This window comes from Arvicola amphibius, chromosome 2 (genome assembly GCF_903992535.2).
Source record: "Arvicola amphibius chromosome 2, mArvAmp1.2, whole genome shotgun sequence".
NCBI classification, from domain to species: domain Eukaryota; kingdom Metazoa; phylum Chordata; class Mammalia; order Rodentia; family Cricetidae; genus Arvicola; species Arvicola amphibius.
In genome coordinates this window covers 148,620,322-148,648,249 of record NC_052048.2, presented here as the reverse complement: position 1 = coordinate 148,648,249, position 27,928 = coordinate 148,620,322, and the positions used below count along the sequence as shown (strand labels likewise).

Genomic DNA, 27,928 nt, shown 5'->3' with positions numbered 1-27,928 from the left:
AACGAAAAGCAGGCCTGCTCATCTCATTACTACAAAGACAAGATCCCCTGAGTAAATTGGGAGCTTGGGGACCTTGGGGAAGGGTTGGAAAGGGGAGGGGAGAAGAGAAAAATGTAGAGTTAGATAAATATTAATTAAAAAAAGAAAAAATGTACAGACAGATAGGTAAACACAGCTTGTTGGTCCGTTTTTTGTTTGCATGTATGTGGTTTCAGGTCCGACCACTTTGTATTGCATCACCCATAAGGGGCTCATCCCTGCGGGAGGCTAATCCCAATAAGGGGTTCACCCCATCGGGAGGCTAACCCTAGCTCTCCAGCAGTCACTAGCTGTCTATAGTTCTCTGTCTGGGAGTGCGGCCCCATGAAAACTTTCCCTGAGCATGTATTTTGATGCTGCCACTGTTCCTGTCTTGTTTATACAGCCACTTCTAGAAGAGGCTGTTTTACAGCAGACTTCCTGGATTTTTGGCTCTTATAATCTTTCCACCCCCTCCTTCCACCACACACGCTGAGTGATACATCATAGTCCATAGATACTCTCTAGCAATGTTCACGGCTACCCTTATCACAATAGCCAGGAAATAGAAATGGAAGCAGTCCCTCTGAAAATGAAATGCTCTTCAGCAGACGACTGGATGATGAAAATGTGGTTTGTATACACAGTGGAATACTATTCAGGAGTAAAGAAAAATGAATCATGAAATTTGCAAGTAAATGGCTGGACCTAGAAAACACCCCCTACACACTCACACACACTCGCACACGCACACACGTACACACCCACGCGCATGTGCACACACACAAGTTCTTAGCTCTAAATCTTCACATGTAACTGTAGTTCTCACCCCTCACAAAGAAGCTTCTCTCTACAGCAAATGAAGACCATCATAAAAATCCACAACTGGGCACAAAAATACGGAGATGAGCGGACTGTGGAGGCATCACGGCTACATTCCTGAGCATTCTCACAGTCGCTGTCAGCTTAGATTTCCAGCTGTAACTCTGCACTCAGCAGCAAGAAAGATTTCTAAGCGCTGAAGCCACACAGCCTTGGGATAGTCCGTGTTAACAGCTTGCATCATCATCTTGTCTTGTACATCAATCTTCTCTCTAGCTGGATGGAAAGTACTGGGCTTAGGGATCCCATCCCATAGGAGAAACAGAACAAGCATGCACTGATGGGATCCTTGCAGGTGGTTCAGCCGCAGTGAAGCAGGCCAGGGATGCAGGTGGAGCTTCTCGGCAACACCATGACCTGTCCCTGGGGCATGCACAGGCAGACTGTCCTGGAACCCAAGGAGGGACTGTGACAGCTCCCTGACCTCCGGAGTCAAGCTCTGCTCTGCACTGCAGTGGGCCATACGATGCCTACAGGCCTGAGTCTTCTTACACAAAGGGGCAGGTTTTGTAGATGTGATGGATGCCACAAGGTCAATTACAGGAAAACAGCTGAAAATCAGACTGTTCAATAGATGGCAGTGCCGGGGGCAGGGGAGGCCACAGTCACAGACAGGCAGTCAAAGGGGCTGTAGACAGGTGAGGGACACAGTGCTGTACTCCAGGGTATACAAGAGGTGTTCTCACGCTCTGGGGACTGCACAGGTCACACCTCTGCACTGTGGCTGTAGTGAGTGTGCTGTAGTGGTCCTAAGAGACCCAGTAATCTAAAGCATGCAAATAATCTGTTTAATCGTTGGAGGGTTCCTGATGGTGACTGGCCATGTTTCCACACAAGGAAGACATGCCAAGACATACAGACACCTGCTGTCCAGTAAGCTGGGCATATTTTAGACTTGAGGTTGGGCACTACCCAGAACTGGCCAGTGTGGCTCTTAGTCTCTGCTGAGGATACCATGGTGGCTACCCAACCTCTACCTGTACCCCTAAAGGACCCCCTCCACATGACTGAGTAGTGGATGGGACTCTGAGAGCTTTAGCCTCATCAAATGACACGGTTAGGGGCAGTTTCATTCTCTTGCTATCTAGAAGTCTGTGGAATACCCATAGAAATGATTCTTGACTAAAATCGCACTTCAGAAAAGCCATTAAACCCTCATTACCACCGAAGCTACTCTGGATGTCATGATAAATTTCACTAAAGTTGTCGCAATGACCTAGAGGGGACAAAGGCAGCTGAGACCCAGGGTGCATCACTATCTCACTTCGGGAACCTTGATCCATTCTTGTGAAGGGTGTCTCTCAATCTAGTGTAGAGCTGTTGAGGACTGTGACACTTGTGCCTCCAGGGCCACAGCTTGCCTGGTAAGCATGTTCACACGTCCTGTGTGGGGAGACTTCCCCAAAACACTTTCTTGTGTTTTCAACATGTTGGGAGGAGGCCAGCTGCTGCTGTTCAATTAGGAATATCTAGGGACAGGCGTTCACAGGAAGCTTCAGGCCTCCAGAGTGGTCTGGAAGAGAGCTGAGATCTTTGACCTACTCCACAGCTTCCTTGTTCATGTACAGTTAGGACCCAGCAGCTGCTTCTCTGTTGCAGGGATGCACGAAAAGCAACTGAGGGCACACCGACAAAATCTCACAAAATCTTGCTCTCAACCCTTGGAGGGTTGTGACCCTCGCGGGGCCTGAAAAGCACCCAGGTCCTTGAGCGGCTGCTGCCAATCAAAACTGGGGGTGTGAGGTAGAGATCCGTTTGGAGCAGGGAGCAGTGTGTACACTGGCAAGAGCACGCCAGCTGGTTGCAAAATAGTGTGTCATATTTCACAGAGCGTTCTAAAGGTTGTGCTGCACTTAGTTCTTAGTGAACATGCCCTTGGGGCCTCCCTTATTCCTTCCTCAGGGACTGTGTGTGAGTCACACCTCTGAGGCCTGGCCCTCCCCACCTGACTCAGGCAACCATGTGGCTCCAAGTCACCCCAGAACACTCAGGGTCACACCTAGCCTTGTGGCGCCGGGGGTGGGGGGGTGACACTGGAGTTGGGAGCGTATGAGTGACATGAGAGTGTTTGTTTTGGCAAAGATAAACTCAGTTCACCCAGATCAGCTCACTCCAATGCCGTCTAAGCCCACTGAAATTTGGTCACAGGCAATCCTACTGCCAAATGCACAGAGGAGTGCTGGGTGCTCTCTGTGCAAGCATGAGGGTCTGGGTTAGGATCCCCAGAAGCCACATAAAAAGCCAGGTATGGCTGTGCATTCCTATAACCCCAGCATTGAAGAGGCAGCAACAGGAGGATTGCTGAGGCTTGATGGCTGCCAATCTAGCTGAACCAACACCAAGCCCCAGCCTGGTTCAATGAGATGCCCTGTCTCAAGGGAATAAAGTAGACAGGGATAGGGTGCATGCACCCCCACACATATGTACAGAGATAGGGATAGAGTACATGCACCCCCACACATATGTACAGAGATAGGGATAGAGTACATGCATGCCCACACACATGTACAGAGAAGCAAAAACCCACAGCTATAATTATCTTTAGCCAAAATGTTGGAACCAGGAAGTATGGAATCTGTAGATCTCTGAGCCTTGAAGAGGCTACATGAGCTCGAGCAGGGCTCTCGGGGGCCTCATTTAGTTCTTTCTTGAGGTCCCTGTATTTTAGAGATGACAGGATCCGCTTATCAAGATCGCTGTCAAAGCACATCAGGCCCACAGCCCCATAGGTCCCAAAGACAAGTGGGAAGGACAAAGATCAGCTGCTTTGGAGCCCAGAAGACAGATCCTGGGCTCAGAGCACCCTGGAGCAGTAGATCGAAAGGCCAAACATCAGATATTTTGATCAAAGCAACAAAGTAAGATAGGATTGTGGCCCAGCTGTGGCAGGGGAAAGAAGACCTGTGAGTTCCCAGGCTTGGCCAAAAGCCAGCATCTGGCTGGCCTAACCTCACCTGCCAGGCACCTGAACAGGGATGCCATTTTCTGGGACCCGGGGTTCCTTTGAAGGACCCCAACTGCTATTGAATCCACTCATTCAACTGGGAATTCAATGACTAGGAGGTCTGAACCAAGGGTTGCCTTTGATTGGTTGCTTCTCAAAGGGGGATAAAATGAGGTGGCAGACAGAAAGATTTACCCATCCAGGTCAAATGCAACCCCTGAGAGAAACCTGGGTCCACTGAAGTCTCGAGCAAATTAAACAGTTCTTCAACAATTCTCCTGTAACAGACAGTTACACAGCAGGCCTGGCTTATTCAGACATCTTAAAGGGAAGACGGAAGACAAACATGGCAGAAAGATCCCACAAGCAGCACAGCATCCGCCACGGTGCCACAGCACTGGCTGTTCCCACGGCCTGTGCCCCCATCGTCACTGCCGTCAGCTGCCCCTCCAGCTCCATCTTCGGGTCATACTTTTAAACAAACTGTAATCACCAGCACCCACCTCCTCCGTACCCTCCCCTTCCTTCATTTCCACAAAGGAACAGCACATTATGGTAGTTCTGGTCACCACCAAATCCAGACCTTTTGTGTGCATCAAAGGATTTCATCAAAACAGTGAAGACTCACAGAGGAGAAAGTATTTGCAAGTCATATATCCGCAAAATATCCAGTTTCCAAAATCCCTGTAACCTGGTAACACAGACGACACAATTAAAGGCAGGCAGGGGGGGCTGGGGAGACTGAGAGCACTGGCTGCTCTCTCTCAGGACCCAAGCTCAGTTCCCAGCACCCACACCAGCTGGCTCCCTATAAGTCCAGTTTTGGGGAATCCTAGGCCCTCTGCTGGCCTTGGCAGACATTCACGTGCATGTGGTGCAAGTAAACACACACACTCTCTCTTCTCTCTCTCATCCTCTCTCTCTCCCTCCCCATGAATCTTGAATGAAAAGACAAATGGGCCAGAGGCCCTGTCAGACACTCCCCCAAAGAAAAAGTAAGAAGGCCACACATATTTGAGAAAATCTCCTGGGAACCACAAATCCTAACCATGGATGTGAAGAATTTCTACCTACAAAAGAGATGGGGAATCCAGAACCTTAATACATTGCTCCTGAGAACGGGAAGATGGTGGCTCTTCCCTGAGAAAGACTCCCCATCCAACAGCTAATGCAAACTTAATGAGGAATTAGAATGTCACTCTGTGGCGCCCATCACAGCTTAGGCAAGATTCCTGATTGCTGCTAAAAGTAGCAAGTCAAAGTTGGATGAGAAAGGTTGTTTATATAATATTCTAAGTAGCTGCCCCAGAGCGCTGACTTATCACAAAAGGAAACGAACACTTTAATAATAAAGTGGAGAGCCTCACTGTGCAGACAGGTCCCGGCTAGTCACCAGGGCTCCTATCACCAGGAAGGTGCTGGAACAGTCATGGGCTCCCCGCTGTGAGGCCCAGGCACACGGAAGCAGGCCTGAGGCTTGCCTGCCAACAGTTAACCCTGAGTCTGATCATGAGGAAGTGCTGGCACGCCCGGAGTGAGGGCAGCCACACAATGGCTGGCTGTGGCCTGTAGTCACGGGCCCAGGCAAGTACTGAGGTCATAGAAGATGAGACAGACAGAGGAGCTGTGGGGAGCTGAGGGCCAGGAGAGCCGGGGCCACAGACTTGGTCATGTCTGGGGTGCTTCCAAAAAGGATGTCATTAGGACAATTCTGCTGAATGCGAACAAAGCCGGAGTGTAGCTAATCACTCTAGGTTGACAGCAGTTTCCTGGACTTGATAGTTACACTGGGGCGGAAACACCTTATTTTCATAAAGCCTTAAGGGGCTAGGTGGTGGTTTGCAACCTGAGGGCCAAGATTCCTGGGGTCACAGATCAGATATCCTGTACAGCAGATCTTTACATTACGATTCAATTCATAACACTAGCAAAATTGCAGTTATGAAGTATCAACAAAAATAATTCTATGAGCTGGGCGGTGGTGGCGCACGCCTTTAATCCCAGCACTCGGGAGGCAGAGGCAGGCGGATCTCTGAGTTCAAGGCCAGCCTGGTCTACAAGAGCTAGTTCCAGGACAGGCTCTAGAAACTACAGGGAAACCCTGTCTCGAAAAACCAAAAAAAAAAAAAAACAAAAAAAAATAATTCTATGGTAGGGGTCATCACAACACGAGGAACTGTATTAAGGGGTTGCAGCATCAGGAAGGCTGAGAGCCACTGGGTTAGGGGATGCTGTTCCTGTAACCCACCCTCAGTCGCTCTGAGTCTATACAGACAAACACTGTCTGGAGAGGGGAGGGGAGAGAAGAGACAGACAGACAGACAGATAGATGTCGGATCTAAGCAAGTGTGGAAGGATGTTAGCTTTGTGAGTTGGTTAAAAAAAGACAAGAGACCCCTTTAGACTGTTTAAACATGTTTTTATGTGTGTACATTGGGTGTGTGTATGTGTGTTTTCTCCTGCACACGCATTCAGGTGTACCTGTGTGAGCATGGAAGTGGAGGCCAGAGCAGAAGTCAGGAGTCTTTCTCTACCACTCTCTACCTTATTATTATTCTCCATGTTGTTATTATTATTATTATTATTATTATTATTATTATTAGCTTGAAATTGTCAACGTGGAATACTACTTTTCAACCAGAATTGAAAGAAGCTAGGGGCATAGCCCAGCACAGTGTTTGTCCAACATGCATGAAGCTCTGGCCTCAACCCTTAGCACCACATACACCACCTGCAATCCAGTACTCGGTGGAGGTAGATAGAAGGATCGGAAGTTCAAGGCCATCCTCAGATACCAAGTGAGTTGGACAGCTACGGAAGAACCTTGTCTTAAAAGAGGGTGGGGAAGGCTTGAGCAGTAAACCGGTGAGGAGAGCGAGGCCGCGCTCACTAGCAAGGGCTTTTATTGTCTCCAGTAAAGCAGGAGTGTCCTTCAGGCAGACCTGCGAGGACTGGAAGACTCCATGATTCACTCCCAACAGCCACAGCCAGTCCGGGCTGGCAGGGACAGGCGCTCCGTCAGGGGACAGGTGCATGGCAGCCACCAGAGGGCGCCCTCCTAGAGTTGTACTGGGTGCCGGGCCACATAGCTGTGCCATGCCATGGCTACACTTTTCAGGAAACCCGGATGCCACACATACTTTTCCTTTCTTTGTGGACAGGCTGGATGAGTCACGTTTCTCAGGAGCCTGCGGACCTGCCAGCTGCTGGGATCTGGACAGCTCCAGCTGCAGCCAGTGAGCACAAGTCCCTGGGAATTTGGCTGGCCAAGGCTGGGTGAGTTGTGGCCTCCGGAAAGGAGCTGTGCCCAGGGAACAGGCCAGTCAGAGTAAATCTAGTTTTGTTGGGCATTGAACAAAACTCATACTAAGTCTGGATGCTGGCATCTGAAGACACACTAAGATTGCTGGTTCAAGGACCCCGCAAACACTGTGTCTCCTGTTTATACACCCCCCAGAACACTGTGTCTCCTGTTTATACACCCCCAGGTACCTGTGTGCAGATCATCTGTCTCCAGGAGGCACATGCAGCCTCCTCCCCACTCTGCAGCCCCGCCCCGCTCTGCGTAAAGCCTTCCTCACTCTCCCCTGCTGCCCTTTTGTCCCGTGTCCACCGTGGCACTGGGCCATTGGACCAGAGACGGAAAGAAGAGAGGAGGCAACCCTGGTGGCTGCCCGAAGGGCTCTTCCAAGAGCAGGACAGAGCTCCATGCCACGGGGACAGCAGAAGTGGGGGCCCGGTCCGCAGTCAGGTGTGCATGACATACTCTGTTCACTGTTGGAAAAGCACCCTATTCCTCATAAAGATCTCCACCAAGGGTATGCTAGGGTTCCCTCTCTGTCACCTCCCCACCCACACACACATCGTGAGTTCCCTCTCCACAGTTCTTCCTCCAACCATACTTCAGGAAGGCTAGTGCCTCCCATTCTCTGTCTCTTCAGTGTGGGAACCAATGCCCAGGTACCATGGAGTCCTATGAAAGCTAACAGCAAAAGACATACTATTGGAGACCCACAGTGGTGCCCCAGGTAAACACCAAACAATGGCCACAAAGAAGGCAGTGTGCCCGGTGTCACTGAGAGTTCCCTGCAGGGAAGAGTCTACAACATTCCCTTACCAAACAGCCTGCTGCCACTGTCCTAAAGGGTGAGGCTCCTCTCTAAAGTGTTGGGAGTAACTGGACAGATCTGTTCCTAAGACCCAGGCCCTGGGATGTGGCCCCACAGCTACTCGATGTCCCCAGTTACTGTGTGTGTTCTCTCATCTGCTCCCTGCTCTTCCCTTTCCCACGGGCCACAGACCCTGGAGAGAGATGCCCAGTTCCTTCTAAACGGGGGGGGGGGGGAAGAGGAGGCTGACCTTGGTAAATGTGTCTGGCTTGGGTACAGTCCCTATGGCTCCCACTGCTCATGTTCCAACCCCCATTGGGTACCCTTGGCTGTTCTACATTTTCCTCCTTCCTAAACTCTCCCACCCAGGCTGGGAGGGCTTATTTTATTATTTTTTTCTAATCTCTGGCTCGCCTCTCAGGCTCTTGTGGCTACCTCAGCCCTCCTTCACCCCTCAACCACAGAGTCACATGAGTGTAACCATCTAAGCCCAGACTAAGCCCTTCTCTTGTCAGTACACAGAAGTTCCCTGCAGGACCCTTCCTGGCCGGGAATGTGAACGGTGTCCTCAGGAGAAGGTGCCGGAGGCTCAGGAAGGTTTGTCTGCAGAGCGACCAGCGGTGCTCCCAGACTGCCAGGCTGGTGGACCACACTTACTCCAGTTCAGCCCTGGCCCTTCTGTTCCTGCTCTGTACTTGGGCACAATGGCCCATTGATCCACATAGGCTGCCCCACTGCCCGGTGTTTGTTCTACAGGGCAAGCTGGGGCAGGGCCCCTTCAGCCCTGGGGAAGCCCTTGGCATGTAAATTGTAGACTTGGAGACTCCAAATTGAAGCCTTGAAAGCTGGAGCTCATTCTTCCCCACACAGCACAAAACCTTCAGCGTTTTATGGGAAAACAGACATTTATTTGAAAAATAAACTCCCAGTTGCCGGGCTATAAAGGAAGGCCTGTCTGGGATCCAAGGCCGTGGTGGTGTGAAAGGGCTGGAGTCTCACAAGTTAAGCAAACTCCTCTGCCAGCGCATTCGGATTTCAAAGGCTGTCAGGGCACACACTCTGATAAAGATCCACACTCAGAGAAAGGGGGTCATGTGCAGTCACCCTGCTTAGGATGCTACAGAACCCCCGGCTTCCTGGTAGAACCAGGGCGCTCTAACCACAAACAGAAAATGAAATTCCTCAGGAGGTTCGGAGTACACATGACCGCGGTCAAGGCTGAGCTGGTGTTGGAAACCTGAGCTAGAAAACACAGCTTTGACATCTCCGGCCAGAACGCAGCGTCAGTCCCTCCATCCAGCTGATCCTCCACGCCCGAGCCAGACTCCACTGGCAGGCATTCCAAACCCGCCTCAGCTTCTCTGACCATCTAGGGTGGTATTTCCCCAACTGCGATCACTCCCTCCACCTGGGTCATAAAATCAGCTGTGCGTACCTCATAAAGACAATAATAGAGAGACACAGAAGACAGTCCAGGGGAGGTCCTGTGTCATTATAGATGACAACATCAAATGGGGTGTGTGTGAGGGGGTATTTGGAGGTCAGTCACCCCTTTGGCTGTCCTTCAGGTACCATCTACCTCACGTTTGGAAATAGTTTCTCACCGAACCTGGATCTCACCAGTTAGGCGAGCTGGCCAGCCAGCTATGGGGTCCTCTGTTCTGCCTTCCCAGCACTGAGCTGGAAGAATATGCCACCTAGGCACCTAGCCTTTTACATTGGTTTTGGGGCTTGAACTCAGGTTGTCAAGCATGCGTAATTGAGCTGTCTCCCGAGCTCTCAAATGTATCTCCTACTGCGGAAGGCAACAAGAAAAATGTTCAAACTACGCTGCAGGGAAGCTGCGTGGCTTCATTTGCATACTCACTGCTCATATTCTCTACTGCCAGGCAGGTGCAAATTACCCAGGGGCCAGGGTGTGATCTCCATCTCCGGATTTTCACCTGTCCTGCCTGGAATAGCCTTTCTGTAATCAGTAAGGATGTCCGGGTCAGGAATTTTTTTTAAAAAAATTCCTTTCTTTCCTAGTAGGACAAATAAAATGTCCCGATGTCAGTGTGGTCACTTCCATCAGCAATGGTCACCAAGTGTGGACCACTGCTCATTAAAACAAGATGCTATTTATTGCTCAGTGGGAGCCGAGAGGCTGATCCAATGCTATTTCATCTCACTTCCTAAAACCACTGCCAATACCATGATCATGGGAGCCTGAGAAGACACCTGCTTCCCGACAGCATCTGCTGGCATCTGCAGGGTTGGTGAAGGCCGGCCTTTCCTTCCCTCTGCAGGGTTGGTGAAGGCCGCCGGTCTTTCCTTCCAGGTTGCAGTGCCTTCTATCGGCAGCCGTGTGGTGTAGGGTTTTCCTGTGTGGGTGGCCCCCAGTGCACTGACTGGGACTGGTGGGGATGGTGGCCGTAGATGGGGTGGGGCTGGAGAGCTGGGGAAGGGTCAAACACAGGAAGAGCTCAGCATGTGGTTTTCAAAGAGACCAGAAAGCGGGAGAAGCCAGTCTGGAGGCAGCAGACTACAAGGGTGCTTGTGGTAACAGTTTGGCTCACACTCTGGGGGACTGCTCAAGCCAAGCATAGGCAGGCACGGATTTCTAGAGAAAACAGGCCTGAAGAGAAGGCTCCAGGGAGGCTGGCGCCTACTGGATTGGCATCCAGTCTGCTCAGTGGTTCTGACGGCCTTCACTCTTCCATCTCCACTGTCTACCCTGAGCAGCAGTCACACAAACTCCTACAAAGGGCGTCATCCCTCTGACACCTGACGGCTCCCCTGAACCATTCATTTAAAGCCTAGAATCCTGGGCTCCTCCAGGGAGGCCCCACCCTCTTTTGACCTCTCCAGCAGCTAGCTCTCGTCCTCTTCAGATCCGTCCACACTGACCTGCTCTCTGAGGGCTCAAAGAACAGGAAGAAATGAACCACCACTCCCCTGCCAGGCATGTCGTCTTTGCAGCTGTCCATCTGAGCCCTCTCTGCCTCCCTCCCGCCCCGGACCAAATGTCTTCCCATTATAGAGGCTGCTGCTGATTTTCCTGTATGCTGCACCCCATGTCCCTCTCGATTTCCTTCATGGCATTCGACACTGCATGTTTATGTCTGAGGTATGCATTTCCCACCTGACGGAACATGCGGGAAGGCCGGGAGGGACACGCTGGTTTGCTGTCGTCTTCCCGGTGCCTAGCGTTTATCAGGGCCTTGTGAGGCATGGGCTGACTGTCAGAGGTGTGCATCTTCGTTGTAGCTTCCTTATTTTGCAGGGACAAGACATAAATGGCTGGTTTCTACTTCGTTCCTCTGGGCAGGGCCACAGCTGCGCCAGCCTAAGGCTCAGCGTGTGAGGCTGTAGCACCCCCTAGTGGCCAGTAGGTCACAAAGCCAGGGAAACAAGGGTGATTTAAGAGACCTGCAGGTAGGGCCATACCTTGGACACTGGGACCCCAGCTTTGCTCTCATCTTACACAGTCCCACATTGTGTGAATAAAATCAGATGCTAGAAAAAAATTTCCAGAAAATAAAGGTGGAAAAAAGAACACTATTAAGGGCATCTCTCCTTGAATAAGTGTGGGACGTAGATGGAGCAATGGCTGTCCCAGATGGTTAAATGTAGAATATGGCATCTCATTAGATAACATGGAAAAACTACCAGAGATGAACTTTTTAGGGCTGGGAAGATAACCAAGATGGTGATCAAGATGCGCACATATAAGAATTTGAGTTTGGTACTCAGAACACGTAAAAAAAAAAAAAAAAGCTGGTGGGGGGTGCACTGGCTTTAGCACAGGAAGGGAGGAGACAGGGGATCCCTGGGACTTCATGACTAGCCAAACAGCCTACTTATAGGCTTAAGGCCAACAAACAAACAAAAAAAAACATTTTAAAAAAATAAGGTGGATAATAAACGAAATTTGACATCTGGGGTTGACCTCTGGCCTCCACATGTATGTGTACATGCACACACACACACACATACACACACACACACACACACACACACACACACACACAGGTAAACTTTTGAAAAGATAAACTAAGGTTGGAGGGAAAGCAGAGAGAAGAGCTAGCAGTGACCTTATGACAAACCATGGGCAGAATATCTTCCCGCTGGAATCTGCCTAAGGGTCTGCCTGGCTGTTCCCCTCATCAAGGGAGACTTTACCCAGGTGGCAACTGATATACTTACTAAGCTGCTCCAAACTGTCTTTGGCACATCCCTAGCCTCCTGAGCTCCGAGGGGCTGTGTCTCTGGTCCTGTCCAGTGTCCATGTCAGAAGGAGTACAGCCCCCACAGTCCACCCGTCTTTCACATTGCTTTGTTTTCCTCTGGGGGATTAAAGTTTATGCTCCTATGCTCCACTCCCCTCACATCCCGGCCCTGTTTTTGGGAGGTCACCATTTGGAAGACCCAGCTAGAGCATCTTCATGGCTCAGAATTGACATAAGATGTCCACGTGAAGAGTGAAGACGTGGAAAAGGAGTCTGATGGTGCACATGGCTGATCTGATCCCTGCACCTGAGGTTGAATACCTGGGGACCACCCTGATGGTGCACATGGCTGATCTGATCCCTGCACCTTAGGCTGAACACCTGGAGACCACCCTGATGGTGCACATGGCTGATCTGATCCCTGCACCTGAGGTTGAACACCTGGAGACCACCCTGATGGTGCACATGGCTGATCTGATCCCTGCACCTGAGGCTGAACACCTGGAGACCACCCTGATGGTGCACATGGCTGATCTGATCCCTGCACCTGAGGCTGAACACCTGGAGACCACCCTGATGGTGCACAGGGCTGATCCCTGCACCTGTGCCTGTCCTGGCCTCCACAGAGCAGACCCTGGGGCCTCCCAGACTCTTCTGCTGGATTGACTTCCAGGAGAACATGGGATTCCTGGAGAAGACTCCCAGGTAAGGTGCATGTTCTGCTCTGATAGCTGAGCCCTTTCAGCCTTGGTTGAAGAAGAAGAGTGGAAAGACCCTTCCTCAGGGGTCATGTGGAGGGCCTGAACTTACTCCTGTTTCAGTATAACACTACAAATCCAAATCATAATGTATCGTCTATGTGGGCTTGGCTGTTGTCGCCTTTTACTTAAAAAGTGTGTGTGTATGCGCGCGCATGTGTGTGTGTGCATGTACACGCGTGCCATGTGTATGCAGGAACCCCCAAAGGCCAGAAAGGGGTATCAAAACCCTGGAACTGGAGGCGGTTGTAAACTTGGGTCCTACGGAAGAGCAGCAAGCATTCCTCGATGCTGAGGCATCTCACATCCCATTGCTGGTGTCTCATCAGCAGAGGCTGCCTCCCTAGGCTGTCCTGGGGATCAGTGGGTTGGACACTTGTGACAGGCCTCCTCGCACTGTGAGCCTGTGCTCTGAAAACCTCCATGTTCTTCCCACCAAATTCTACCTGGGCTGTTGGCTTGTGCTTCTCATCTAATTCTAATCCAGCCCCACCCTGAAATCCCCAACTACCCACACTTGGGAGTTCTGATCGATTCTGAGTGCTTGTCTCTGTAAGATCATCAAAACTCCGTGGGAGGACTGGTCCCCTGGTGGCCTCACCTATAGGCTATGTCGTGGTTGGATGATCAGCTTTCCACTGCTTTGGTTTTCTGTTTGTTTGCTTGTTTGTTTTTGATTTTTCAACTTTTAACAGAAACAAGAGACAGACATGGGAGCACATGCCTGTAACCTCTGCACTCAGGAGGCTGAGGCAGGAGGATCATGAGTTGTTATGGTATATGGTGAGACTCTGCTCAAAAGCCAAAAGAGGTCCTAAAACAAGTAGAAGCAACACAAAGAGAAAACCAAGAAGAAACTAGCCTGGGTAGGAGTGAGAACAGACCTTAGCCATGCAAAGGAAACAAAACAAATATCAAAGACAGTCAGCTGTAGCTGTGACTGGCACTTGGGTGGATAAATTCAGTACCTTCCTCAGAATCTCAGATGTGGCCTTGCTTGGGACTAAAGCCACTTGTAGATGTAGATACTTGAGATGGGATTATCTTAGAGTTGGACAGGCCCTTCATCTCGTGTGACTGGTGTCCTTTCAAGACAAGAAGAAACCCTTGTAGAGGGGCGAAGGACCACACAAGGGAGGCGGAGCGTTAGTTCCATCTGTGATGCGGTGACAACAGTCCGGGGCAGAAACTACACAAAGGCGGGACAAGGTCTTCAGTCAGTTATGGTGGTGAAGGCCTGTGGTGAAATTCAGGGGGTGTGAGCAGGTAGCGGGGGCCCTTCACAGCCTAGAGAGCATCTAGAACTAGGCTGGGGCTAGCACCTTCACAAGGCCCAGCCCGAGAGACCTACTTCTCCCAGACGACCACGATGGTTCCACAGCCTCCCCGAGCTGCACTAGCAGCTGGGAAGCAAAATCTCAGACATGAACCTGTGGGATACTGCAGATCCGGACTGTTACAGAGACTGAGTTACGGGCTCTGCTGTGAGCTGACCAAAGGGCTAGGGCAGATCTGCCCATTGGCAGAGACGGATGAAAATGCTTCTCCAGCACCCCATGTCAGCCTCTAGAGAGCAAGGACGCTTCTGCTTCGGGAGTCTGTGTCTGCCCCCGATGGTCCATCACCTAGCCTTGGCCATCCATCATTGAGTGACCCAGGCATCCCCACTTTGCTACTCAGACAGACTATAAAAGGAATCAAGGAATAAGCCAAAGGACCTTTCTGTATTGAATAAAACAAACAAACAACATACATTCTTGTGATCAAGTGCCCCAGAGCCAGTAGGATCTCTTCCCTTCCCGAATCCTGAGTTCACCTGGGTTCTTTTTTAAGCCCAGACTCCCCAGATCTGCCCAATAAGTTGTCTTCCTAGTTTAATAAGTCAGTAGGGAGTTGGGTGGGGTGACATGTGCCTTGAATCCCAGTAGTGGAAGGCAGAGGCTTAGGGATTATAAATTTGAGGCTACCCTGCACAACATCCTCATTTCAAAAACAAGACAAAACCACAGTAGGGTGACAGTGCAAGAATGGGGACCAAAACAGCCTCAGGAATAAGGCACGGCCCACCCCAAGGTCCTTTTGTACAAATGTGGGTCAAAGACAACTCGTAGGCAGTGCACCCAGGAAAACTGGGCCGTTATACGATTACCGTCCACTCTAGGCAAAAGTGGGGCAGTTGATCCGCTGCGCAGCTATTCTTGGTAAAGAGACCAGACAGGAAAGTCCTCTCAGGACTCTGGGAAATGACATCCCTGCAATGGACACAGTGGGTGTCATGGTACTATCACCAGAAAGCCCCTGTGAGCTGTGGCATGAATTCTGGGGCAGTAGGAACTTTCACCTAGGAATAGATGTTCGAGCCTCAGGGAAAGTAGATAAATTGTCGACTCGACAAGACAACCTCATGCCAGGCCCACATGAAACTCCAGATGGAGAGGCCAGGCAATCTGGGGCTGTGGGCTCCAGCTGACCCTAGACCTGCACACTGGTACCTGGTGGGTGTGAGGGAAGCCCAGAAGCTGGGCACAATGGTTCAAGGGCAACAACGTGAGCAACTCCCCTGAGAAAGACTTGATTTGTGAAAGTACTCCTGAGAAAGACTTGATTTGCCAAGTATTCCCACATCCCACGGGCTCCCCCTCGCCCCACAAGAAGCCAAGTCCTCCCATTCAACCTGATCAACTTCCATCTTTTAATGAATACCAGAGACATTCCATAGCCCTTTCTCGGCCCATCCACAGCTGCCTAGGAGGCCAGGGAAGAGAAACCTTCAAAAGCCTCCCTGACCTGAACATAGACGGGCCTTATAGGAGACTAAATGGAAGAGGCAGCACGAACTGCTGCCCAGGGAACTAGAAAAGAGCTCTGTGATCAGCGTCTGTGATCCCATCCAATAGTTCCTTCACTGCTGGGGAGCTGCGGTCCCCAGTTTTCGACACATGGCCCCAGCCCCATGCTGCTGACAGCTGTCCGCTTAGCTGACTTGGGACAAGTTGATGCCCAAACTTACAAAGCTTGCACACTTGCCTTGGGGCTCAGGGCTCAGCAGAGGTTGCAGGCCGTGTGCCAAGGAGGCAGCAGCATTTGGTGTCTGGCAGGGGAAGTAGTCAAGGAGCACAGACAGCCTGGAGTGGAGTCACAGGACGTGGACTGTAAACCTCACCCATATCCAGGCTTCTCAGAGCATGAATGAGGACCGGAGGCACCAGCCTCTCTGCTTCCGCGCCAGCCTCTTTCCCTGTGCCTTGGGGACTAGACATTTCGAGAGTGCTTGCTTGAGGGTGGGGTTCTGTGCCCCTCAGTCTGCAACCTGAATTTCCCATCTGTGAAGTTTGGTGGTGGCCCATTCTGCCATTCCATGAGCCTGTCTTGCCTAGGACCCTAAGAGAGGGTGCTGGGAGTCTGAGGAGGTCTCCTAGGGAACACAGATACTCATGCCAGCGTTTGGCACAGGGCAGGACCTGGTCCTTCACAATAGCAGTCTTCCTGCAGCATTGGGCAAGCCAACCTAGCGTCAGAAAGTGCACTTCTGTGCTCACTGACACTGCTCCGGCACCAACCATGTCCACTCCTACACTTAATGCACACCTGCGTGCACTGAGTTCACACACTCCTGCTCTGAGTACACACCCATCACACGACTTGTACCAACTCCTAGCTGGGCCTCCCAGGTCTGCCCGAAGCCGCCTGACACAATCAGAAAGCCCGTCCTGTGGCTCACTCACCCGGAGTTCTCCTAGCCCCGCCACATCAAACATCTAGATGCTGGCTTTGACCCTGAACACTACCAGCCTTACGTGTCCCCTCTGTCCCCTGCTTCCAGACAACACCTACCACCAAGCTCACTTTAAAACATGCATTTATCTTTTAAGCTAGGTGCAGTGGCACAGACCTGTGTCCCAACTACTCAGAGGGAGGCAGTGGAAGGACTGCAGGCAGACAGCCTGCCTGGGCTACAGGGTGGGTTCCAGGCTAGCTTGGAGACATTGTCTCCAAATAAAAACAGGACAGGGGACGAGCTCAGTGGGGGGCGCTTTCCAAGCACAAATGAGGCTCTAGGTTCCAGCGCTGAGACCACAATTATCAACACACACACACATACCAGGAGTGCTTCAGAGAAAGTAAACGCTTCCTCAGCCAATCCTTCCTGTGGACCTGGGCCCACCCACCTCTCTTTTGGACTTTGGCTCTGGGACTGCATTTCAGGAGACCATGTCTCGGTGCTATCTTAAGTCTTCAGCTTGTGGAGCTCCATAACCACAGCCCTGGAGGCAGAGATAGCTCAGTTGTATGTGACCCAAGCATGAGACCACTCCGCTGAGGTCTGGTCTTCTGGGCCCTCCATTTGGAGGGGTCATACAACGGTGCACAGCTGGCTCTCCCCATCTGTAGATGCAACCAACCACAGGCCAAAACAATTTTTTAATTGCTTCTATATAGATTATGTATAGACTCTAAAATTATTGGTGTGTGTGGGTGTGTGTGTGTGATGTGTGTGTATGTGTGTGTGTGGTGTGTGCAACTGTGTGTGGTGTGTGCAACTTTGCGTGTATGGTGTGTGCAACTGTGTGTGTGTGGTGTGTGCAACTGTGTGTGTGTGGTGTGTGCAACTGTGTGTGTGGTGTGTGCAACTGTGTGTGTGGTGTGTGCAACTGTGTGTGTGTTAATTGGAGAGGTGCCAGCGAGACTGGAGGACAACTCTGTGCCGTAGGTTCCCTCTTCCCTCCTCTCCATGGGTGCTAGGATGGAACTCAAGTTGTCAGGCTGATGGCCAGTGCCTTCTTTACCAGTTGAGCCATCTGACCGTCTCTTTCCTAGATGACAGATATGTATTTACAGATGTAACTATTCACACAGCATGCACAGCATGCTAGGTTTTATAAATAATCCAGAGGTGATTTAAAGTATACGGAAGGGGACCGGGGAGACGGCTCAGGAGTTAAGAGCATTGGTTTCCCTTCCAAAGGACCAGAGTTCAGTCCCCAGCAGCCACACAATGGTTGGCAACTGTCTGACTCCAGCCCAGAGGAACTTTTTCTGGCCTCTTCAAGGCACTACAAACGCATGGTATATCGATAGAGAATGCAGAAAAAAACTGATAAGAAGATTTAAAAATGGTTTCTAAAAGTGTATGAAAGAATTATACAAGCTTAGGTAACTGCTACATTGTTTTTATATAAGGGACTTGGGCGTCCTCAGGGTTTGGTCTCCACAGTGAATCCCGGGGAACCAATACCTTGTGAGACAGTGAAGGACAACTACATGTGAGAATCTCAGGGTGTGGCCCAGAAACCGGAGGAAGTTCTCTAGAACATTTCAACATCAGCGCTGGAACATTCTGCTCTGACTGGGCTTTGTAGATGCACAGCTACACTGCCTGGATGATGTTGGCCTACAGGAACACTGTCTGCCAGCAACGCTCGGTCACAGGATATCATATCTGTGTATTACAGGTTCACAGGAGAGCAGGAGAGCTGCCGTCCTGGGACATGACTTTGGGCTACTAGGCACAATATCCCACAGGCCACATGTATACACGAAACATCAAACAAAGGGAACTCTCTTAACCCACAACTCAGAAAGGCTCAAGTGTCTCCACAGATGGTCTTGCAAGACAAGAAAAGCAGGTGCCACCCAGAGGAAAAGGGATACCCTTGACCTCTGACATTCCATGGCAACTCCCTTCTCCATTCTCCAAGCAAACATTCTAAATTAGTAGAGAAACTGGGAAGAAGACAGAGGCAGGGAGGACACACACTCCCTGTGGTGTTTGAGCGTAGAATGGCCCCTCAGGCTCCTGTTTGAACACATGCGGTCCTCAGCTGCGGGGCTGTCTGGGCAAGCTGTAGAATCTTTAAGAGGTAAGAGTTGAGCCACTGGGAGCATAAAGGAGCTTTTGGCTTTGTTTGTTTGCTTGTTTGTTTGTTTGCTTGTTTGTTTAGTCTCTGCTTCCAGAGTGTGGCTGCCATGTGACCAGCCAGCCTCTTGCTCCCGCTACCATGTCTTCCTCACCATGAGGGACGACATCTCTGCAGAACTGTGAGCCAAACAAACCCTTTCTCCGTTAAGTTGCTTTTGCCAGGACAATTTATCACAGCCAGTAACCGAGACACACCCCGACTCTCCGGTTGGCCTTGGCATTTCTTATTGTGATCAACAGTGCTCAAGTGACACCATTGATCTTCAGATCACAAGCAATTTATGAATCAAAAGGATGCTCTCACTCCAACACACACATTTCCTCCATGTTTCTCCAGCCAATCTATCTCACCCCGAGAAAAAAAACTCAGGGTCTTCTGTAAACAGAGCCAAAGTTCCTTGACCCCTAACCCCAGGGGCCAGAGCCATACTTAGGTAGCACACTTGCCTTGGGGGCAGGCATATTCTGAGCACTAGAAGCCAACATCTGATTTCCCAAATCAGACTGTGAACCTCAGGAAGTATCTAGTTCATGCCAATGAGTTCACACCATCAAGGTTGCCACTCTGGAGGACAGTGCAGACAGAAACCAGCAGGGGGAAATGGGTGTCATTGCACACGAAGGCATGGCTCAGGCGCCAGTCACCAGCGGCGACTTTATGGTTCTGATGCCACTTGGCTGAGAGGCTATGGGGAAGGGTCCCCACAGCCCAGCACCCACCTGAAACCATAGCATCAATGTCTTACTTTTTCTGGACCGTGAGAAGAACCTGATGCCCCCGGGAGAGGTAGACGGGTTGGAGTTGGGCGAAGACTCTTTGGATGAGGAGCGGAAGATCCCACTGAAGCTCATCCGGCGTGGCGAGCGCGGAGGGGACTCCTGGTAGGAGAATGGGAACACAGTTTTGGGAGAGCCAGGGCTTGTCTTGGGCCTCACGGGAGCAGACACAGGACTGGAGGGCCGGGGCTGGGGGCCCCTGGAGAAGAGTCCTCTGGAAGGGCTGCCTGAGCTAGAGGGACTGTCCACCTGCAGAAAGACAGACGAATGGGTGACGTCACAAGGCTCCGGCACTCTGGGAGCTGCCTGCAGCAGGTCTAGCTTTATTGCTCCTTCTTACCCTCATGGAGCAGACAGAGAAACAACCCTGATCTCTTCCACAGAGGGGGCAATGGAATGGTCCAGACCTCAGCGCCTGTGCCTTGGATGCTCAATTCTGGGCTGGTCAGCCTCTGTCCTGGAGCCCCCGGTCACCCTGTGTAACTGTCTAACCCCCTGGAGCGGGGGTGGGGCGGCATGAAGGTGGGGAGAGGGGACCTAGCACCACCCCTGCCTCTCCTGACTACTGTTCCCACATCAGCTTCCATTGCTGAAGCTCTCCACTCGTCCTGTTTCAGGCTCGATGCAACTGTGGTTCTTTGTCTCCCCACCCCACCCCAGGAGAAGAAGCACAAGCCTCTGTAATCCCGAATGTATACCAGACCTTGGTATCTTCATTGATGAAGATGCCGGTATGAGGAGATGACAGATCTCACCCCAAGCTACTGTGGCATTTGAATGGCTAAGGTCACCAGCAGAAGTCAGGAAAGTGCTAGCAGGACCTCAGACTTCAATGACGGTTCAAAAACACAGCCCTAGTTTAAAAAATTATCAGGTCCCGTGGCTTTAAGTCATGGCTCCAGCTCACAGACATTCAGTATTGGCAGTGTGAATGGATTCAGGAGCTTGCTTCCTGCAGGCTGGGTTTTGACCTCAGCGCTGCCCCATTAACCGTGTCAGCAATATATTAGCACCTTGGTCTTATTGCCTCTGTTTCCTTCTTTGTGACATAAGGACAGTCATGTCCTCAGCTTGGAGGGCTGTCCGAGTGCACAGACGACGTCACTAGCACAAGAACTGATTCGCAACAATGGTGTGATGTGTGGTGATTGACTATGGTCCTATTATTATTATTATTATTATTATTATTACTACTACTACTACTACTACTACTACTACTACTACTACTACTACACTAGAGCCAAAGGAACCTAAGGGGACCCCAAATCAGCAACAGAAAAGAAAGTAACTGTCATAGGTTCAGGGGACAAGGGTCAAAGGACACTGGTAACCAGGGCCATGCTAAGGAGAGTCCCCAAAGTATTGCATCAATTCACCAGTAGAGGGTGCTCCTGAGCTCCCAGTATCAGGCATCTCAAGGCCTGATGCCCTCGAGGGGATGCCTCTTCAGTGACCATCAGTCTCCAGAGAGTACCTCTCCACGTGACTCTCCATCTGACCCTAATGTCACATGGAGGTGCGGGACCCACTTGGTGCCAACTCCTTCCTGAATGGCTTCAGAGGCAGAGACTGGTGTGTGACCAGGATCTTATAATTGAATCACCTCCATAGAAAGAAGTTCAGGGGCTGGAGAGATGGCTCAGTGGTTAAGAGCACTGGCTGCTCTTCCAGAGGCCCAAGGTTCAATTCCCAGCACCCACATGGAGTTCACAACTGTCTGTAACTCCAGTTCCAGGGGATTTGACACCCTCACATAGATATGCAGGCAGGCAAAACACCAATGCACATAAAATACAAATAAATCATTAAACATGCTTTTAGAAATTAGTTCAAATCAACTCCCCTCCTATTTGTTATGAAGACCAGTGAGATTCCTTGCCTCTGCAACTTAGCCACCATCCCATTTGCCTGTGGGATTCAGGATCACTTTTAAAGCAAGAGGTTCTTCAGGTGGTAGGTGGGTTGCCATGGGGTAAAAAACAGGGAGCCAAGAGACTCTCACCTGCAGTAGAGACCATACATACAGGAAGCAGAAGGTGATAGAGTGAGCAAGGATTTGGACAGAGACCTGAGTCTGAGTCCTGCACCATCAGTGTGTGTGGATGAATGAATGAGCCGGACTCTCTGCATCTGGCCCTCCTCTACACAATGGGGATGCTAGACTGCTTCATGGGCTGCAAAGATGACTTGCTGTGTTGTACACAGGAGGGATGTTTAGCATGGTTCCTGGTACGCAGGTGACCCTTCATACATGTCTGACCAGCAGCAGCACTGTGTTTTAAAAGGTCCTAATGGAGAGGGACTTGTAGGCTGTAAAAGAAGGAAGGCTGAGTTTCAGGAATAGCTTAGTTATGACAGCTACATGGCACCAGGATCTGCTTCCTGACTGTGGGAGACCATGTGACTCCAGAGCCAGGTAGGCACTGACTTCACGTGTACATGAGGTCCGCCATTCTTTATCCCTGGATGCCACCTCGTCTAATAGCAGAAGGTGTTGACTGGGGCCACAGTGGGCATGATAAAGCTGATGAGTTCTGACCTCAAGGCTTGCAGCTTTAACCCTGATACTACACATCTCCTAGTAAGATTATAAAAATGTCCAGGGGACCAAAGAGGCAAAAGCAGGGAGAAAGGCCAGAGAGGGAGTCCCATTTGGAGTCCCCGAAGACTGGCCCACAGCACTCCTCCTACTATAAGTGTAGCTTGCCCTGCACAGGAACTTGACCTGAGGATGAGGTGGTGTACCAGGCAAATGCCAGCATCCATTTCTAGAGAGAAGACCAAGGCAGACAGGGAAGAAGTAGGCCTCCCAGGAGATCACAGAACAAGGTGAAATGCCAGCAGCTTGAAGCAGACAAAGGGATGCCCAGGGCAGGCAAAACCACCTATAACGGGGACCCCAGATCAGAGAAGACCCTAAAGTCTGCATGGCTTTGGACATGATTATGGGCAAGAGAAAGGAGGCATCTGGGGTGGGATTTGAGAAGAAGCCGGGTCTCAGATACAGAGGCTAATGTTTGATCTACCCAGGAACTCATAGGAGCAGTTGAGCTAAATGCCATAAAAGATTTGAATCGATTTTGATTGGCAAGGGATTGCCCAAGACCTTGCTGATGGAGGATCTATTCTACATTCAGAACTACAGAACCCCAAGAGTTAGAAACTCAGCCTTCAGGCAGAGAAGGGAGCCCCAGAAAACAGACCTTCTATTTCATCCTCTAAAAATGGCCAAAGAACAGAGGAGGCTCAGCCCTGCCTGGACTCTCCTACAGAGACCTGCCCCTGTAGATCCTATCCTTCCCTGCCTGTTTCCTGAAAGAGGCTGGCAGGAAACAGCAGACCGTGGGTGCCTCTAGAGTCACCAGGGATGGCCATGCCCAGGCTATTAGGCTAGCTGAAGCAAAATGATACTCAGATCACATAACTTGATGGTTCTCTGCGTATGGGTGAGACTCCCCAGTGTGTGCCTGGCTTCACAGCAGCTAATGGAGAGGAGGTACTTAGGCTCTTGAAGGCAGAGTTTCCCAGACAGGGCAAATTCCATGTTTGTCAGGGAGCCACTAGGCAGGGAGTTGAGATGAGGGCCAGCTCCTGCTCTGGTCTTAGCTGGACTTGCCTTTCTACCAAACAGAAGAGGAGGCACTGGGTGAGAAAGTAAGGAAGGAGCCAATTGGGGGCTGGCTTCAGGACCGACCAGGGGAGATTAACAATGTAGGGCATCCATGCTCTTGGAGATGGAGGGAAAAGCAGAGAAAAGAAGTTAAAGGAAGCCAGGAAGGCAGTTGGGGAGCGGAAGTTCAAAGCCGGGGGACCTAAGGGCCAGCCTTGGAATCCAGTGATGAGCCCAACTGCTCAGGCTGGAAGAGCTGAAAGTGGGGCAGCTGTACTAAGTTTCCAGGACTCCCCTGTGGCTGATCTCCAGAGAGGATTTGAGATCGGTCTTCAGCCAGCAATGGGTAGAAAACAAGAGATGTCCGCAGCCTTGCCCAGTGGAGCACTCCCTGTGAGCAAGTTAACAATGCACGTGCTCTTCCTTGCAGTGTTACACATGCACTGCTGGGGCTAACTGCCACTTGCATCTCCACACCTGCCCTGCTAGCACCTGCTGGGCTGCAGACACCTTCTGCACCTGTTCCTTAATGATGCCACCTAATCCTTAATCATTTTGGCAGACACAATTCCTGCCCCTGGAGGCGTGTTCAAAGAGAGACTGTCACGTCTAAGGCCACATGTCGACTGCTAGGAATGAGAGGTGCCGGGCAGTGATGGGCTCGATGGATGGGGAAGCCCAGCCATTAGTTGAGTGTGTGCTGGACCATTCCACGGACTCCCCTGGCTGATGAGTCACTGCAGCGTGGCTGATTCTATATACTAGAGCCACACAGTCAGCTGACCAGAGCGCCATGCAGAGATAGGTCATGACAACAGACAACTGTCCCTCTCGGGGACAGGGTACAAGGAAGAGGAGACATGGGAGTCCCATTTTCCCCTTGATAATGTGCCCAGATGGACACCTTGGGTAGTCAAGATCACTGGCATGGGATGTGTCCTGCTTAGGACATTTCCCTGACTGGCAGTCCCCCAAGCCTGAGGTCCAGGACATTAAGGGACAGTGGGGAACATACTGGACTAGCACTAAGCAACCTGGACTCAGGTCGTGCCTCTCACAGGGAGTGCCACATGCATCCAGTGTGGTTCCTGAGGGTAGACAGATATGTCATGGTTTCCACTGCCCTGTCTTCCTCTGGTCTACACGTTCCCTCATTAATGTCCTTCTTCCACAAAAGTAGCATCCCTCATTCACCTTGGGCCTCTGTAATCACGGCCTCAGGAAGGGCCAGACATAAGTAGGAATCTAACTGAGGTTCTCTCTTGTGTTTCCATTTGGAGCAAGGCCAATGTCGTGAAGAACTGAGCAGGGCCAGAGACATGCCTTTCAGGGATAAAAATGGAAAATTTTCTAGATGCCCGTCACCTCACTGTCTTCCAAAAGGCTCCCTTGACTGTCACCCGCACTAGAGGCTCTTGAGAGCTGTGAGACAGTAGCATTGCAGTATCTCCAGGCCCAACAGGAGTTGCTCTCTGGGAGGTGGAGACACTAGGCTGCAATGCCCACAGGCGCTACTAGCTCCCGGCACTAGCACCTCTTTCTTTCATACAAAGCTTGCCAGGAGAGACCCTGCCTCCAAGCTGCCTCTGGAGACTGCACTCCGATGTAGGAGAGGAGCATGCTCTACAGCCCTGACCCTCTCCAGCATCTGACTGCACTGCTGCTGTTAGACAAGCCTCTCCCCCTGGGCATGGTCCTTCACCAGGCCCATAGGATGGGTGAGGCTAATTCTGAGCAAATGTCGAAGGAAGGCAAGAATACCTCCATGACCTTTCTGTCTCAGCTGACTTTTTGTGATAACTATAGCCTCTCTCTGGGCTTCTGGGGCCACCAGGAAAGCCCCACCTCTTTTGAAGCGTTTCTGCCTCAGCCTTAGCTCCTACTGGATTTTCCATGCAGGAAGGCCTATGTGGAACGTAACAGGGCAGAGGCCCGGAGGACCCGACCTGGCTACACTACAGGCACTGAGTGGGGTGGCGCCTGCCAGCCCAGGCTCCAGGCCATTTTCTGACAGTCTTTCTGGCTGGGTCACAGTAACGCTAATAAGGTTGTTTGGGTAGGGCAGGGTGGGGCAGGGGACTGACTGCCAAGCGAGCCCCATAGGCCTAAACCAATTTGTTGATTCAATTGTATGTGATTCAAACACTCCGAGAATAGACTCCCTTTTTCCAGGATGGGAACTCATGCCCTGATCCCAGGCTGGAGAGCACCCAGAAGTCACTCTAGATGCTGCAGCCCCTCTCTATGGTCATTTTCGTGCTTGGGTCAGTGAGTGATAGGATGTCCAATTTCAGGGGAAACCCACAAGCCTGCCTTGACCCCCTTCTTAGATGGCCATTGTAACCCCTCACCTGCCACCACCGCCACCTCATCCCTCACTCCTGGCCTGACTCTGTATTGCTAATAGCCTTGGCTATGTCATGGTTTCTTAATGTTAGAAAAAAAATAAGGGAGTGGGGGAGCAAAGAGTTAAAGAGAGAGGGGCAAATGGATGTGGTGAGGGAACAGGCCAGAGGAGAGATTACCCCACCCACAAAGTCCGTGGGCACAGTGGTACAAACTGTCAAACTGTCTGTGGTGACGGTAACACTAAAGAACACAGCTTTCCTCAACTTCACTGCTTTTAGCCTCATCTCTGCCAGTCAGCATCCCGGCTCAGCTCACCATCTATCTCCCTCTTTTGCATCCTCTCACTCTGGGGGACACTGGTGATGGCAGCGTCCACGGCGAGGGACAGGGGCAGAGCAAAGCCCAGAGGACTCGGAATCCGAGCAGCCAGCAACTTAGGAGGCATGGCCTTGTGAGGCGAGCTGTCTCAGGATGATTCAGCCCCAGCCAACCCACATGCTGGTGTGAGCCCCACAGAAGTACACCAGAAGGGTGTCTCAAACTCTGCCTGCCCTGGGGCAACTCATGAGGGGGTACTGAGCGGCTTTGGGAAGGGGAGTCTCACCTTCCGAGAAGAGTGTTTGTCCGAGTTCTCCACATCTCCATCCAGGAGCGGCATGGCAAACGAGCTTAGGTCCTGGGGGGAAGAGAGAGCACAGTCAAGGCCACGGCTCCTCGGGGCAGGTGCGCATGCTCCAGGAGGGTACCTCCGCCCTCTCCAAGAGTCTTCCTAAGGACCAGGCAGGAGGGAGACGCTGTTGTAGGGAGCCTTGTAGGAATGAAATATTCTAAAGAGATACTGTGATCCTCCCTTGGGCTACCAGACTATTGAAACAACAGAACTGAGAAATGGTATTTCTTCAGGAATCCCGGCCTCCTGAGGAGAAGGCTACAGAGCTTGGTGCCAACCTTATCTTCACCCCACTCTGACAAGCTGTTAGACCACCCTGCAAAACACACTGGCGTCAAGAGACAAGGATGGGTTAATGATGGGCGGACTACACCGTAGCCAGGGCGCTTATACTTAGGCGAACCTCTCGTCTTGTTTTTAAATCTTGATCTCATGCCAAGACGCAGAAGATGACCTTAGAGGGCCAGAGGAGGGGGCACTGGGCCTGTTCATTCGTCTTCATTATGTGACCACACTGGATGGATAGTTTCCCACTTTTCACTGTTGCTTGTTGCTTGTTGCTTGTCTATTTGGCTGGCATACAGAAGAAGGTCTGAGCCTAGGTTAAGGATGCCAGGCTCAGGCGCCAGCCCTAACAACTCCAGTAGCATAGCTGATGCTCACCTGTATCTCCATTTCCTCCCAGAACATCAAGCCAAATGCCCAACAACAGCGCCCACCCATCCTCCAGCAAGCCAGAAAGAAGACAAAGACACAGACCAAAGGGATAAAAGATAAAGAGTCAAGGCAGGCAGGCTGAAATCTTAGTGGCCTATCTGGGGATGATTTGGGCAGTGGCTGATGGACAGGACTTTCTCACTCGACATGAAACATGAGGCTTCTTTGAAGTGGTCCCAGGAAGGGTGCCTCCTGGAAAGATGATCGCACTCGTGGGTGGTGTTGGAGCAACAGATGAAGCTTTGATAGCGGCGGAGATGAGTGGGAGTGGGTGGGGCTGCATTAGTTTCTTTTCCTATTGCTGTGGTCAAATGCCCAGACAAAAGCCACTTCAGCGAGAATGAGCTTCTTCTGGTTCACAGTTTGGGTACAGCCCATCAGGGAAGCTGAGGCAGCGGGAGCGTGAAGCAGCTGTTCGCACACACCCATGATCAGGAATGGAGAGTCATAAAACGCAAGTTTTATGTGTGCTCAACTCACCCAGGGAACGGTCTGCCCACAGTTCAGATGGGGCTTCAGTGAACCCAATCCTGTCAAATTGACAGTTGGCACTAACCATCACAGGGCTCTAACGCAGAATGGGGCGGGGAGGGTAGTTCATCGCTGAGTCAGGTGTAAGGCAGAAGCTTCACCTTGCCTCGCCAGTCCTGCGCTTCCTGTGCCCTGCATGTGGTCTTGGAAAATGCCTACACACTAGGTGGGCCACCCTCAAGTCTACAGAAATCGGTATCCTTAACACTTCATTTTTGTTTATTAAATAATAATTGGAATAAAATATATACAATAAAAATTATCACTGGGTCTGTTTGTGTGTGTCATGCTGGAATGAACCCAGGGTCATCACCATGCTAGGCAAGCGCTGTAGCACTAAGCCAGCCCCATCCATGGATACTGAAAGGTAATCATCTTTAAGTCTCTAATTCAGTGGCAGTTAAGCATACTTGCATCATTTTACATCCATCA

General features: G+C 51.0%; 1 protein-coding gene across 6 annotated transcripts in view; it reads right to left on the bottom strand.

The window, feature by feature from the left end:
* The window catches only part of Prkag2 (protein kinase AMP-activated non-catalytic subunit gamma 2), a 267,184-nt gene that overhangs the window by 164,127 nt on the left and 75,129 nt on the right, over window positions 1-27,928 (bottom strand). For 4 of the 6 annotated variants that reach the window (XM_038318269.1, XM_038318270.1, XM_038318272.1 and 1 more), the window contains exons 2-3: window positions 26,183-26,254; window positions 19,589-19,868 (exon numbers count right to left, since the gene is read on the bottom strand). In XM_038318269.1, the coding sequence (XP_038174197.1) occupies window positions 19,589-19,868; window positions 26,183-26,254 (352 nt within the window). The other 2 variants (XM_038318273.1, XM_038318274.1) reach the window with 2 other exon arrangements.